The sequence below is a fragment of the Tinamus guttatus genome, unplaced genomic scaffold (genome assembly GCF_059628265.1).
Source record: "Tinamus guttatus ecotype Peru unplaced genomic scaffold, ASM5962826v1 Tinamus_guttatus_pri_ptg000117l, whole genome shotgun sequence".
NCBI classification, from domain to species: domain Eukaryota; kingdom Metazoa; phylum Chordata; class Aves; order Tinamiformes; family Tinamidae; genus Tinamus; species Tinamus guttatus.
The window spans coordinates 283,595-299,129 of NW_028288651.1; the positions used below are offsets into that span (position 1 = coordinate 283,595).

The 15,535-nt window shown below is 45.6% G+C and overlaps 1 protein-coding gene across 1 annotated transcript in view; it reads left to right on the top strand.

Moving 5' to 3' along the window:
* The first annotated feature begins 325 nt into the window (after positions 1 to 325).
* Positions 326 to 15,535, top strand: part of BCL2 (BCL2 apoptosis regulator) — an 89,474-nt gene continuing 74,264 nt past the window's right edge. The window contains exon 1 of the mRNA XM_088521336.1: positions 326 to 1,424. Within this exon, the coding sequence (XP_088377462.1) occupies positions 840 to 1,424 (585 nt within the window). The 5' untranslated portion in view covers positions 326 to 839. The remainder of the gene's footprint in view (positions 1,425 to 15,535) is intronic.

Sequence of the window (15,535 nt, forward strand, 5' to 3'; positions counted from 1 at the left end):
TTTTCGCCTTCCCGGGCTCCGAGGCAAGATTTTCTGAGCTTTGACATGTCTTCAGAGATGTCTGCTAAGCAGGAGTCTGGGCAAAGACATTTGAAATCGTAGTGATATATACATATATATTTTTTTTCTGTCCCTTTCCTGTCCCCTTGGTGACTTGAAGGATCGGAGCGGCCAGAACTTAATGTTTCTGAAGATTTGTGATGTTGGGGTTTTGTTGTTGCTATTTTTTTTTTGAGGAAACTTGACAGAGGAACATATTTATACTCCAAGTAAGTACTTTATAGAGGAAATATACTTTTTCGTAACTTAACAACAACAAAAAAAACAAAAAGCAGTGTTGAGATTTCTAGCATAAAGCGCATTGGAGTAACGATCATCCAAGGCTGTTTAACAAGTCATACTGAATTGCAGTTTTTACGGTGTGTGTCCGTCCACTCCTTCATGTGCATGGTAGTTCAGCACCCGGGGAAAATGCACCTGATTTTGCCTAGGTATGATATTTTTTAACGTGTGTTCCAACACAAAGGAGGAAATATTTCTAAAGTAAATATATAGTAAGTAATAAATGTGCATCTGGAAGTAAAATATTCACAACGTTTTAATTCCTATTTATACTGTGCATCTCAAACCGAGGAGGAGACACTGAGACGACGAAAGTACCTCCAAGACCCTGAGAACGCCCCCACGTCACTATGAATGAAACCGTGTCCGACACAATAACTGGATTATAATTTTTGGTGTTAGTAGTTTTATTGTCATTGGCTGCTTTACTTTTTTTGGGTTCATCCTGCTACTCTTCTTCCTCTCTCCCTTCCTCTTGCTGCTTCCTCCTGGAAACTATGGCTCATCCGGGGAGAAGAGGCTACGATAACCGGGAGATAGTGCTGAAGTACATCCATTATAAACTCTCGCAGAGGGGATACGACTGGGCGGCCAGCGGCGACCAGGCGCCAGCGTCACCGGGGCTCTCTCCTCCTGCTGCTGCTGCTGCTCTTGCTGCTCCTGGGACTTCCTCTGATCACACTGGGCTGGTGTCTCCACACCCCGAGCCCCCCGGCTCGGCTGCTGCTAGTAACGTGGGCACGGGCGACGCGCTGCGCCCGGCGCCGCCGGGGGTCCACCTGGCCCTGCGCCAGGCTGGTGACGAGTTCTCCCGCCGCTACCAGAGGGACTTTGCCCAAATGTCCGGCCAGCTGCACTTGACACCCTTCACAGCGCGAGGCCGCTTCGTGGCGGTGGTGGAGGAGCTCTTCCGAGACGGCGTCAACTGGGGGAGGATCGTGGCCTTCTTCGAGTTCGGTGGCGTCATGTGCGTGGAGAGCGTCAACCGGGAGATGTCGCCGCTGGTGGACAGCATCGCCACCTGGATGACCGAGTACCTGAACCGGCACCTGCATAATTGGATCCAGGACAACGGCGGCTGGGTATGTACGTGCCCTGCAGTTCCCTTCCCTCGCCCAGGGCTGCACCCTGGGGCCGCGAGTTTCAGGGTGTCCACATGGAGGAGCACGGAGGTGCTTGAGTTGGGGGAGCGAAAGGCATCGGGCTCCGACAGGGTCCGCAGCAGCCTGGGATGGATGGGGAGGCAGAGTTGATGCCGTGGGCAGGTGCGTCGGAGGCAGCCGTGTGTCTGGTTGGGGTCAGGGGAACGTGTCAGGGGAGGGGACCCAGCATTGCATGTAGCAGAAGGAAAAGGAGGGGCAGATGATCCTCAGACCCAGTGTTTGTAGCTGCAGTGACGGACAAAGCGGGATTTTGCAGCGGGAGCCTGGTGCGAAAGTCCTGCCTTTGTCTTGCCGCCAAACAAAGGTGCCAGGAGATGAGTAGGGGATGGTCCAGGGTATTGTTCTGCAGAAACTGCTGCCTCTGGGATCTGGCACGCGTCGGGCTCAAGTGGTCCTGTATTTCCAGAGCAGAACTTGCTTCTGGCTGGGGCTAATCCAGAAAGGGAGGGTTTCCACTTGTGGAAAATAGACAGCTTTTATACTTTTAGTTAGTCAGAATCATCTGTCTGTCTGTTTCTTCAAAATAAATAACCACATTTCATTGGAAGGAGGTTTCTTTCCTTTTTGCTCTGTTAATTGATGCACTGTGACAAAATGGGGTCCCTCAAACCAAAGGTGTTGTGTACATATGATATTGTTGCTGTGTTAGAAGGAAGAAATAGCAAAAGTTATCCTGGAGAAGAAACTTTATGTATGGACTGAGACCTAAAGTCACTTAAAATGGGCATATGGTAGGTCAGAGATTGGTAATTGCAAGTTCTGACTCCTATGAAATAGAGCTAGTGACCGCAATCAGTTAAGGAGCCCACCTCTGAGCGGTGCGTGTCAAGGGATATGGTACCCTCTTCGCAGTTAACGTGGTTGATAAGCTCTGTGTCTGTGAAGGGCAATCACATTAAGTTTTCAGCATCAGATCTGTTCCGAAGTTAGTGTTGGATTTGGTAGCACTCTGCCTTCACTGACGATCTCTGTTAAAAGATGAAGGCATTGCCTTCCCTCTGCTGAACCCAGCAGCCTAGTGGGTACCGGCATCGAGGGCCTAGGGACCTTCTGTGTGCTGTCATCATCATGGAGAGAGTCGCTTTGGGGCCCTCTTCTCAGCAGAAATCCGCATCTCCCAGAAGGGTGCTGCAGATCTCTGGCTACAAGTTGCTTTAGCGGAGGATCATTCTCCCTTTCTCCTCTGCTTCTACAAAGAAGAAAAAAAAAATTGAAATTCCTGGGGCCAGAAGGGGGAGCAAAAAATGTATGTTTGTGTGTATGTGTGTATATATATATTTCATGGCTCTGGAGCTAGTAGTTGGGACCACGTTTGGGAAAGGGAGACCTACATTTGAGTCTGTATTGCACAGACAGCTGCTGAGCATCTATACTGGAAAAGAAAATCTGTAAACAACGGAGTCTTCTGGAGAGCTCCACTGGTTAAAATGCGAGCAGCTAAAGGGTTAGGGATTTTAAGATTGCGCTTCTGGCCTGGGATGCCTAACTCGTGCGTAAGTCCCTGTTCAGGCTCGAAGCCCGCTTGCGGAGCAGGGGCCCATGGTCTCCTCCGGAGCCAGTGAAGTCATCCTGTTGCCTCCAGTGCACTTTGGATCCAGTCTGCAAGCGTGTATTGTCCTGTGGGTGTATTGTGTAAAGAAAAACATAAATAATAAAACTGAGAACGTGAAAAGACAGGTGTTACCAGAAACGATTGGCCAGATGAGGCAAATGCTGGAGCGGTTTCTCCACAGTTAGAAATAAAAGTAACTTAGACTATAAACACTGACTGCTTTTAAAAGGAAAAGATGCTTCTTATCGACAGTCATTTGGTTGTTTATTGAGGTTTCCTATAAACAAAAGCTCCTGATTTTGGATGCATGTGATGCCGTTTACGGCCATGTGCTATTTGTAATGTACATATGGAAGAAGATGTGCAAAATATTACCCCGCAGCAGCTTTTACGTGTCTGTCTGGTGAACGGGCTGTACCTTTTGAGTCATATGATTATTAAGCACACAGCAAAACCTTCTAGGCTATTACAGAAACATAAAGACTAAACTGAAGTTTCAAATGAAGCTTTGGGGATCCCCTCTTCAGGCAGAAGAGATCCAGGATGGCACAGGGTGCTGGATTTTTTTTCCTTTCCTAGCTTTCAGGATATGCTTGTGGAAAAGCCTGCTTTAATATAATTTAGTGAAGAACTCGGTCCGCAGCTCGGCACTTTTCACCATCCCTTGCATGCGAACCTTATTATAGTCTCATAGATGGCACTTCCTAAGTAGCCCATCAGCTGCCATCTATTCACCCTTCATAGGGCCTGAGCGTAACAGTGGGCAGGATCTCTGCATTGCACGGGTTCCCCGAGCAGCCAGCATCATGGGCCTGTGCAGCCTTCTCCTCCTTCGCACTATAATTCCCCTAGAATTAAAAGTTATCAGAAGTTGTATAGTAAAAGTATAGGGTTTATGAAGGTGGCATCACGGTTAGTCCTGTAGATACATCACATAGCAAGCAAGTTAGAGAACATGCACTTTTAGACTATTGTGTGGGCCCAGGTCTTATCAGGTCTGAAATTTGGTTGAAATATCTTTGTTATTTGTTTTGCAAATCTCTTTGTATTCACAATGCTTTTTGAGAAATAAGTAATAAAGCATTAATTCTTCCTTTTATAAGGAAGAGGAGGAAGCAGCATAGCAAAGTGTAGGTTGGAAGGAGATGTAACTGGTAGAGTTTAAATTTGAGCCATCACTAGTCGAGTGCTGTTCACAGTGCCGGGAGATCATTAATACCCTCACAGTGCGCAGCCTCATGGTTTTGTTGGTGTTCAAAACTTAGAAAAAGCAGCGGAATGAAACTGCCTATATGAAGGCTGTATTATTAGCTTGTGGTTCTGGTGGCAAATAAATGCAGCTTTCAAAGATTTTCACACAGGTCAGGATACCACAATATTGTACTTTGGCCTGATAACATCTTAATCACATTACAAAAGAAATAAGTGGAGAAGAAGCTCATCTCCGCAATTTCGTGGTACTTCAGTATAATATATGCTTTCTGATTGACAACTTAATGGCTTCATTTTGCTTTTTAGTGCCTGCTGTTTAGTTGCAGATGGCTGAGCAGTTTGGCAGAGGACTAGCATGCTCCGTGACTTTTGAATTTTGACTTGAGGAGCATTAAATGTGATGGACCTGGGGTAGAAACAATCCTGTTTGGGAACAACAGGTTCCCTCCTTGGGCATGCAACCTAAGGTGCAGGTTAGCTGTGCTAAACTTGCAGGTCTTGCAGTGGCTTCTTCCTTGAGCTTTTCAAGAAAAATTGGACACAAAGAGGGCATGAACCATCATGTACGTGTAGACAAGCATTTTTTTCTGACCATTTTGATCATTTGCTGTGGTTCTTCATTCTGCCCAACAGCTAACAGATTTCGATGCACGAGGCCATTCTCCGGTGGAATATAAGCCCTACGTCTCCTCAATGCCTGCTGCACCGCTGTGGTAGCCCAAGTGCCTGGGTTCCTGCAGCTCTTCACATAAGCAAGGTGGCAACTGCCCGGCATGGGGGCACAGGAGTGCCGTCCCCGCTGTGTCCCTCTGTGCCTCGCGGCACCCTCGGGGCTGGGCTAGCCTACGTGCTGTGCTGGTCCAGAAGCGCAGTCAGGGGAAGTGCCCTTTCTTGCTGCATGGGCCCTTGGTTAAAGCCCTCTCCCCAGGTAAGGGGAGGTTTTCCTTCTTGAGCCCAAGGGATTTTACATGCGTTTTTCACTGGCGGGAGGCTGCTGGTTTTGCAGCGGTGTCCTCCTTTTTGATGCAGGGCTGAAATCTCTTCAGGGTGGAGATGTCAGCTGATGGAGGAGGAAGCGCTGAGGTTTCTGACTCCCGCTGCCTGATGTGTTTTCTCGGGTGACTCTCTACGGCACAGTGCGTAAATGCTGCTCAGACCAGCAGCCAGAGCCCAGCTTTCCCATCTCCTAGGCTGACTGCCCTAATCACTGAGCTTCCTCTTTTTTTTTTTTTTTTTTTTCCTCATTTTTGCCTAGTAAATGATTAATTCTTCTTTGGAAGGTGGCACTCCTTTAAAAGCAAGTGTAGGGAACAGCTCCGACAGCCCGTAGCCTAACCATTAAGGCAAGGCACAGCCGACACATCCGGCCACAGGACAAAGTCACGGGCTGTGACTGTTGGCACCCTGGGGGTATCCCTCGTGCTGAGGGTGTCCCTGCAGCTCCCCAGCGGCTGCCTTTGCAGCGCCACATTTTTCTTGCACATCCCATGCAGAAGCAGCACGCGTGAGGGTGCCTGGCTGGGCGCTGCACACAGGAGCGTTTCGAGGCAGCGCCGGCTCAATCCCCCGCGGGGCTAACCCCGAGTCGCTGTTTGACTCGTGAAAGGAAACGGTCTGAAATCCACTCGGTTGAGTAAATGAATTGGCAGTTTCAAGTGCTGCACCTTCTAGGTCCTTCACCAGTTTTTGTGGCTTTGTGGGTTTATAATCAAATTCTCAAAATATTATCAAAATATTTTTCTTTTTGCTATTACTGAAGAGAGAGAGAAATGCATTGAATGGGAAATCTGTGCACTAGCAGAGAGTAAAAGAACTGGGATAAGAAGAGAAAATGTCTGTTTTCTAGTCTCTCTATTGACTACAACTTTATGTGTAACTTGCAGTTATATTAGGTAGTGTATTTTCTCAGAAGTCTTGCCTTTTTTTTCTTTTTCTTTTTAATACAGATATTGACCGTGACCTTTAAAATTTCAGAACCACCGGTCTCGCTTATGGAGGTGATGTCATTTGCCTTGATCTTGCAAAGAACCATAAAGTTCAAACAGCAATCCTGTTAAAAACCTTACTTTCAGTATTAAGAAAGAAGCTAGGTCTGTGCCTGTGTTAACACAGGCCTCTCTTGAGCTCTACCGAAAAGTAGGTAGCCTGGTTTGTGTCGCGTGCTGCTTGAAATCAGGAGTCACACACACACACAGAATCACAGAGTGGTTGAGGTTGGAAGGGGCCTCTAGAGATTCCCTAGTCCAACCCCCCTGCTCCAGCAGGGGCACCTACAGCACATGGCACAGGGTGGCATCCAGGCGAGTTTTGAACATCTCCGGAGAAGGAGACTCCGCCACCTCTCTGGGCAACCTGTTCCAGAGCCCTGTCACCCTCACAGTAAAGAAGTTCTTCCTCACATGGAGATGGAACTTTCTATGTTTCAGTTTGTACCCATTATCCCTTGTCCTGTCACTGGCCACCACCAAGAAGAGTTTGGCCCCATCCTCTCTACATTCTCCCCTCAGGCTGTTAATCCACGGACACAATCTGGCGCTGGATCCAGCTGGGGCGCAGGCCGAGGCAGAGCCGCCTCGGCTGTCGCTCCACAGCCCCCTCGCCGCGGGCTTGCTCCCCGGGATGGCTTGTGGCCGCTGCACCTGCGTGTCAGGCCGGCGCTGCCCTGTCCTGGCAGGGGGCTGCCAAGCAGGGGAAGAGGCCACTGCATGCGGCTCCCTGACACAAGCTGCGTCTGCTCTTTGGTTGTCCCTGCATTCCCTTCGCTAGCTGTGTCTGGCTGGCGGCAGTGGCATTATCGTGTGCCACTCGCAGCAGCGCTGCAGGGCGCGGAGGATATTGCAGCCCCCAGCCCGGACTCTGTGTGCCTGTGAGCTGGGTCAGCAGTCCTGGCAGTAAAGAAGTCGTAAGCAAAAGCAAAGGTGTGATAAATCTGGTTAAATACCAAGTCTCTTATTGCAAGATGAGTTTGCTTCTCTTATTGCAAGATGAGTTTGCTTCCAGCCTTTTGGCTAGTGTATTTCCCTCCCCTTAGTGATTTAGGTTTGAGGACTGCCAGTGCCCGGTGACTTAGTCATAATCATCATCATAACACTTGTTACTCAATGGCAGCAAAATACATATTATTTCTGAGGGCTCTCCTGTGCTTTTTTTTTTTTCCTTTTTTTTTTTTTCATTTCATATATAATAATAGGATGGATGAAGGTGTGCAAGGCCATAAATTCTCTGTTGCACGGCAGGGTAACATCCAGGCCTTCTTGGCAAATGCAAATACTGATGACAGATTTGAGGGATTTTTTATTTTCCTCCGGCTTTCAGTTTCATTAACAATCTGATTTTTTTCTCTTTCTGGCTCCTGAAAGAGCATGAAACTTGATAACTTTTCCAAAGGCATCTGCAAGTCTGGAATTTATTTTTTGTTATTTTATACTAATCTTTGTTTGCTATTACAATTATTATATATCAATAGGCTTTGGTAAATTCTCTCCTCCCTGAGAAGTTCCTTCTGGATTTTACAGTTGATGAGCAAGGAAACAAATCTGGTTTTGTAAAGTGTTGCCATAGACTTCAATAGGGACTGGAAAGGAGACTTAATTAGACAATTGTACTTAGGTTTATTCTGTATACATAGCAAGGAAAATAAAATTATATGAAAAATCCACATGTTTTAAACTATCAGAAGAAAGCAGTCTTTTCTGCAACATCTAGTTAACCTTTGGAAGTCATTGTCATGGGAGAGCTTTGAGTTCAGATAGTAAGTCAGGAAGGGCATAGGTATTTATAAGGGTAATGAGAACAACCATATTTATGTTGGAATAAAATTGCTAGGTCAATCATACATCTTGATGAAGTAGGGGATAAATTTAATATTAGCTTCTGAAATTAGATCGCTAAGTGCTGAGGCAAGACCTTTCCCTGGAGTTTGTTATTTCATAGCCATCTCTTGCACTGGTTGTCCCCCAGAGCACCTGGTGTTGGACTGTGTCGGGGGATGCTTGGATAGATGTAGTTCTGGACTCGTCTGGCCTGGGAAGACATACTCTTTCAGATGTGTTTTGTAAAAGTAATAGTGTCTTTAAGACCCTTCTGCAAAATGAGTCTGTTGCAGCTGTATGGAGAGATACAAATGCCTCATCTGGCTCTTCTGAGGAGGAATGTGTTTCTGAACTGCAAGGAGATTTGTTTTTTACTTGATATTGGAAGATGATTTTATTAAAAAGTAATTGTAAATGCACTTGTTATGTCTCTAATGGTGCTCACATTGCTAAATTTACTCCTGCAGTGGCATACTGAAGATCTGTTATGCAATTCCCTTATTTAAGTTTAATCAAAAGAACTAGTGAGCATATTCCAGTGCTGCCATCATTTTATTGCCTTTTTTTTGGGGGGGTGGGGGGGGGGTGGGGGAACTATTGGAACTATTTCCTATTGGAAAAGGAAAAAGAATGATCTGTAACTGGCTAACTGAAAAGCCGACTCAGTGGGTTTTGGGATACTTCAGCCAGTGTTTTGTGTACAGGTACCAGAAAGAATCAGTAAGAAGTAGTCCCGCTTTTCTCACACATCGATGCTAAGAGGCTGTTGCCCGGTTACTAGAGAAGACAACTGAGAATCAAAGCTTAACTTCCTTTTCTCAACTCTGCTGCTGGATATGCTATATGATTTGGGGTAAATCGTTAGGATCTCTTTTTCAGTTAACCCAGCTATGAAATGGATATGATCACTAGCCTGCACATTAGCCCCAGGGCTGTGAAATGTGTATGTTTCTCAACACGCCATCATGTAAGTTGGGCTGATGTTTTCTAGTCAGAACAAAAGTTACACAGGGTGCAACTCTAAACAAAATGTCTGTCAGAGTAATCTTAGGATTATAATAATATTCAAATCTGTAGTATGAATTTCTGTCATTGCTGGAGCTGGTTGGCCTAGGAAAGACCATAAAGTGAGTCAGACTGAAATAAGCTGATAGTGAGAGTTGAATGGAGAAATGAGGTGGAAGAAAGAAAACCGTTTAAATGTAAGTTAGCCATAAACTTTTTCAGATCTACTGTTTTGATGTGTTTAGCAAAACTGCTAAAGGAAAGAGATTGATAAGATAAATTTTAGGTGTTGGTTTGCTGGTTATGTTTAGGAAAATGGTGAAAAGTACAAGGGACTGCAGTTTACAGCTTCCTTTTTCTCCTTTATGTATCAGCACAGTTAGGCATTTAATGGAGGAAATTTTCCTTCCTTTTCCATTCCCCCGTATGTGCATATAAAAGCTGACTGCAGCATTTTAGTGAAATAAACACTGAACCACATTCCAAGCACATATGTGGAGTGTCTTCGTGCACACATGTGCTTTTGCCTACATTCACAAGCTTTATGGAGTGCTCATATATAGATGCAGACAGAAGTAATCTAAAACACTTCATTTAAAAAAAATGAAGAAAATACAAAATTCCTGTTGAATGCTTTGGGGAGACTTGCTTGGGTCGTTGGAAAGTCAGGATAGGTCCTAGCACTGCCTAACACAATATCATATCATTCATCTTTAAAGAAAATAACTCCTCTTCATAAGAAAACTCATCAAATGTTAGAGCTTGGAGTATAAAATGTAGAAGAGAGTTTTATTTCTGAACTTTTTCTTTTCTAAATCGGAAGGCGTAATAATGATTCAAAGAGTTCATATGCAATAGTACATGAGTTGGCATTTCAAATAGCAGTCAGATGATGAGTGCTATAGGCTTGTAAAATTTGTTAAACTTCTCAAGAATGTATGCATAGCTCTGGGCAAAAAATAACACTCAAAGAAATGAAGAAAAAAACTCCCTCGTTCATAATAAAAACAAATCTTATATTGTCCTCCAAGTGTCTGCAAGTTTTAGTTCAGTGAGAGATATCCAAAAATCCTTTACTAAAATCATCTGCTGAGCCACAGTAAATAATACTGTCTAAATATCTAATCCTCCATCTCCTGATTGATGCAGAAGGGCCTAACTATAAGTCAGAATGAGGCCTAATGCGTGTCTTATTTTCATGTTCTAGCTTGATCTATTCCGTCATTGCCCAAATCCACTAATGCAGAGCAGTAAATAGTAACTCTTCTGTTCTGAAGTCTCAAGGAAGGAAGCGTATCCCCAAGAGTGGGCTAGAAGGCAATAGCGGGGTACCCAGTGTTGGGAGGAAGTAAGAAGACCAGCCGTTTGAAATGCCAGGTTAGAATCAGGCTGCAAAGAAATGACCAACTCCAGCGTTTGGTCGGTCTTATTCAGTACCAAAGACTGCCAGCTTTTGGTAGGAAAGTCACATGTTTGTCTCTAGACACAGTTATGAAGTTCTTGCCTCCTTGGAGTCAACCAGAGATGGCCAGGGTCCTCCACAGCAGTTTTCTGGAGTTTGGGCCTGTTTAGCTTAGTGTTTTGCCATGTTTTGGGCACAGGGCTGAGCTCACCAGCCTCCCTAAGCCTTCCTGGCCAGGCAAGAGGGAGCTCCCTCTTGGCTCTCGCATCAAGACTGCACTGGTGGTGGGGAGACCTGTCAAGACATTTCCCCCTGCCTTCCCTCTTATCTTCCAGAGGTGACTCTTCCACTAGAAAACAGTGTGTTTATTTTGCAAGTAATGGGAGTTTTTTGCTCTTTTTTCCAATCAGGAGAGAAGGACATTGGGGAGTGTTAAGCATCCTGCAGGTCGGGGATTTTCTAATGGATGTGTGAGCACAGGCACAGCGCTGGCACATCGTTGCACTGTGCGTAGGGGCAGTTTGCTTTAGAAAACATGCTCTCTTTTTTCCTCCCTGCTCCCTCCTCTCCCGCCTGCGGACAGAAGTACATCGTTCTCACCAATGAAACTGTTTAATTTTAATAACCGGCCTAGAGCTAAAGCTGACAGGGTGGAGAGAGTAATGTTTGCTTTCCCATGCCTAACAGCTGGAATGAACTACCTGCTCTCTTGGACGGGGCGGAGGGCCAGCCTATTTGTTCTTACAGACATTTCTATCCCTACAGAAACACCTCGCAGCCATAAAATGCCTGAAACACCAGACACTTCTCACTGATGGCTGTTTTAAAAAGGCTGTGGGTGTGATGGAGAAACACTGCAATGTGGTGCTCTCTTTCCTTCCTCCCTTTGGTCCAGATGCCTCAGCCAAGAGTGACTCCTCACTATGAAAGGCTGCTGTTACCTCTGGGTAGACCTGGGTCCCTCACAAGTGAGCTCCCTGTGAGCTCCCCATGGTGCTACCGGAGGCTCCTGTGCGTGGCTGCAGGGCCGTGCTTCGCCAAGCACTAGGTTGAAGCGATGGAGGGTTAATGATCAGTCAAATATTAAATCATTTCCCAGTGACCGACTTCTCCTCTGATTCCGCAGGAAAATCAGCCTTCTCGTTTTGCCAGATTTCAGAGGAAAAAAAAAAATGGCGGCGCTCCCATTTCCTCCTCTCCTCCCTCAAGGCCTGCCACCCTTTTTATTATTTTTTTTTCCTCTCTCAGTGCCATTAGACCAGAGGCGAATTACTGTTCACAAGGCCTACGAGCAGCGCTGCGCCCTGGGTGCGGTCGGAGCGTAAGGCAGTGCGCGGCGGCCCTCAGGGCTACACCAAAGTCGGTCGCATCTGCCGCGGGAGGTGGTGCGAGGCCCAGGGCTGCCATTAAATGCTGCCTTTTGCGAAGGTGTGGTGGGCGCTTTGCCAGGGCCCTCTTGCACCCTGGAGGTCCCAGCACCATGGGCTCTGTCACAGAATCACAGAAAGCTTGAGGTTGGATGGGACCCCTAGAGATCATCTAGTCCAGCCCCCTGCTCCAGCAGGGACACCCAGAGTATGTGTCGGCCTCGAGTGTTTTCACCTCTAGGTGCACGAACCACATGCGTTACACACTGGAGAGAGGTGGCGTGAGGGAGAGCATGACCTGCTGCCTTCTGGCCTTGACCCTGGGCTGGCGGCCCCGGTCTCCACCTTTGCTTTAAAATCATAGGGTTTTGTGAGTGAGGTGATGGATGGTGGTGGCAGGGATGGGATTAGAGCCCTTGGAGCTCTCTTTTTGCAGCATATTTTTGCAGGTGGATGACTGTGACGAGACTATAATGGCAGAAAAAAAATCCCTCACACTTCAGTGACTAAAGCAAAACTTAAGTAAATGCCTCTGCTGGGGCTTATGTTCCACGTTCCCTGTTTCTCCCCAAATCTGTGAGGGCAGCAGGGCAGCAGCTGAAATCTGTGGGCTGGTTTCACTTTTAGAAATGTCAGGTCCCCGAAGGCCTGTCTTCACCCCAGGTTTTGGTAGATGAATTAAATGAAAAAAAGGAATACTTTGTATTTTGTAAAGTACTAGAAGTGATGGTTGGAGTCTTTTTTTTTTTCTTTTCTCCTTTCTTGACCTTGCCAGGAACTCTTTTAGATCCCCAGCATTGCAAACACGGATATGATTACCTCTAAAACATACAAGTAGCCCCACTGAAGTCACTGGCTTCCAGGGGAGTGGGATCAGAGGACTGAACCAGAAAGTGAAACTGTCTGAAAACAAAAATGCAACACAGAAGCCTTCTTTCATTTTCCAAGCTGAGCATGATACAAAAAGAAAACAGTTGGCACGAATGACTAATGCAGGTTTGCCAAGGTGTTGATCCAAAACATGTTGAATTCAACAGTGGTTTTTTGCACAAAGTTTGACGGGGTTTGCATCAGACCTGTAGCGAGATAGGCACAAATATTTTTTTAAGAAAAATGTTGTTTAAAAAAATGTGGAAAATTCTCCTGTTCTACCTCCTACATGTTTCTATTGTCAAACAGTCACTGATCTTATTTTAGACATGACCTTAGTGTTCTTTCCACAGTGCGCAGGCTGAATGACATGTTATTCAAGTTCTCAGACAATATTATGATGTATCTGCTTTTATATTTAGCCCTAACTTTTTATTCTCCTTATAAACAAACCCACCTAATACAACCACCACCTATCCAGGGAAAGTATTTCCATTCCCCTTGGTTTAATTTGGACAAATTTGGCATGAAAACATTCAATAGTTCCACAATAACGTTTGCAACAGGATGCCTGCTGTGCTGACATGCAGGTCTAGAGCGAGTTGTACCATGTGCCAGGAAATTGCATTCTGAAGAAAAATCTAGACATAAATTCTGAACAATCAACGCTTAAATTTTGAAAAGTCTGGCAACAAGCGGTTATCTGCCTCTTGGGTTTTGGCTTTAATAGCTTTTTGCTTTCTGAGCTTTTTACCTTTCTGTCCTTTGTATGGGCTGGACCTCTGTGGTCCAGCTGAGCTGCGCTGGGTCAGGTGGAGAGAAGGGACAATTAGTGGTTACTTTTCTGATGTTGTTGTTGTTGTTGTTGTTGTTACCCTTGAGTGCTCCAGCACTGCCCCTTGAAACACGTGGGGTGATTTTGAAGCTGAGTGGGTGTTCGCACAACGAGAGGTTTCGGAATTCCAGCCTGGCTAGAGAGATGGGGACACTGCTGGACCTGACTCTCTCAGGTGCCCTGTACCCTGGGACATGTCAGTTTGATGAAGCACAGAGGAGGGACCGGGAGAGTGACCTCAACTCCAAGGTGGAAAACACTTTCCCTCTCCTTGACGTCACTGAGTGCTTTCCTCTGGTTGCTCAAGTCATTGCAAGCAGAGTGAGCAAGTGTTCAGCCCCTAGTGGATGTGCCTCTTTCCAAATTACTGCTTGCTTAGCCATAAGGCAGGGTGACTCGTACTGAGTGCGGACCTTTCCGAAACCTGTCTTGCTCCTAATTAAGGCACCAGCAGCATACTGGGAGAGTGACCACTGGCCAAGACCCTCTTGAAGTGGTTTGAGCATTATGTTAGTCAGATGAGGGGAGCTAGCTGCATCCCTGTGTTTGGTCGCTAGGTTATCATAAGGGAAAGGGACGGAACTCCTCCAGCTCCTTGGGAAAGAAAAACCCCACTGGTTTTTGTGATGAGTTCACTAAAGCACTCAGCCAATTTAATCAGTAAGGCATTAGATAGGACTCGAGAAGAAGGCAGGGGCAGGAGGGGAGTTTTCCGCGAGTATGAACTCAAGGCAAAATGAAGGATTATGAAACCGTGTGAACTGAACCCCATCAGGGGAAGCTTGCTAGAGCCTGAGCCAGGAAAAATTATAGAGCTCTATAAATAGCTAAATTGAATGCATTTGTGTGAATGTGGATGTGATGCACACATGTATCTATGAGGTCATGTGTATAAAAGAAATACAGTAGTACTTAATGTGGTGGGGTTTTTTTAAGTAGTGGAAAATGTTTTAATGATTTTTTTTTCCTAGAGACAGTACATTATGTTCTGTCCTTAGGGCCAAAAACACAAACTGCCTATTTTCATGAGGAATCCTACAGAAGGCGGAAGGGAAAGTATTATGCAGTGCAGCAAGGGTATAGTAGCCATTCCACAGTGATTACACATCCAAGCAAAGACTGCACTAAAAAACTAAAAAATATATTAGAAGCGGAAAACAAGACGTGTGAAGTGCTTCCTATTCCCTCCCCACACTTGTGACAACCGAGCAAACAGAGAGGCTGTTACGGAGTTTTAAATGCAAGCCCGGCATTTGTTACTAAGCCCATGCTACAGTGGCAGGTGACAAACATGTTATGTACACACACACGGTAGTGAGAGGACTTCCTGCGCTTATTAATTTTGTTCCCTCAAAACTTTCAGTTGATTTGCAGTGTGTTAGAGCAGACCAGTTATACACGAAACAGAAGTGACTGGAAGCACTAAATCACACAGCAGACCTTCACGCGTTAGCATAGCCAAATTGAGTCGCAGCCTGAATGGCACCTTAATTACGGTGCAGAACAGCTTTTAATTTTGTACCCGTGGTTTGTGATCTGATGGTCTGACTCTCCGTTATTTTTTACTACCTGTATTTCAGCCTGTGGTGGTTGAATGGTGAGTGAAATCGGTCATCTGGAAAAAAAGAGCCTTTTTAATTTGAAATTTAAACAAATGAAAGAATCTTTACAGTTGTTCAGCTTGATTTAAGAGCGAAATGCAGTCTGGAGTGTAATGCTCTCATACCACAAGGGAATTAAATTCGTGTTCGAGTCTCCTTTGCCAGCTTGTTTGAACGTTTATGATAACATCAGTAGCTTGGTAAATGATGTAATGGGAGTTAAATCAGGATGACCAACATAAACATCTGTCAGTGCATGTGAACTTTTGATGTATGACCCTAGGGCCCCGTGCAACAGTCATTTTTTTGGCAGTCTTTGGACGTCAGAGTCACTAGAGGTTGCAGGATCACACAGTGGAGAAGATATATGCTAT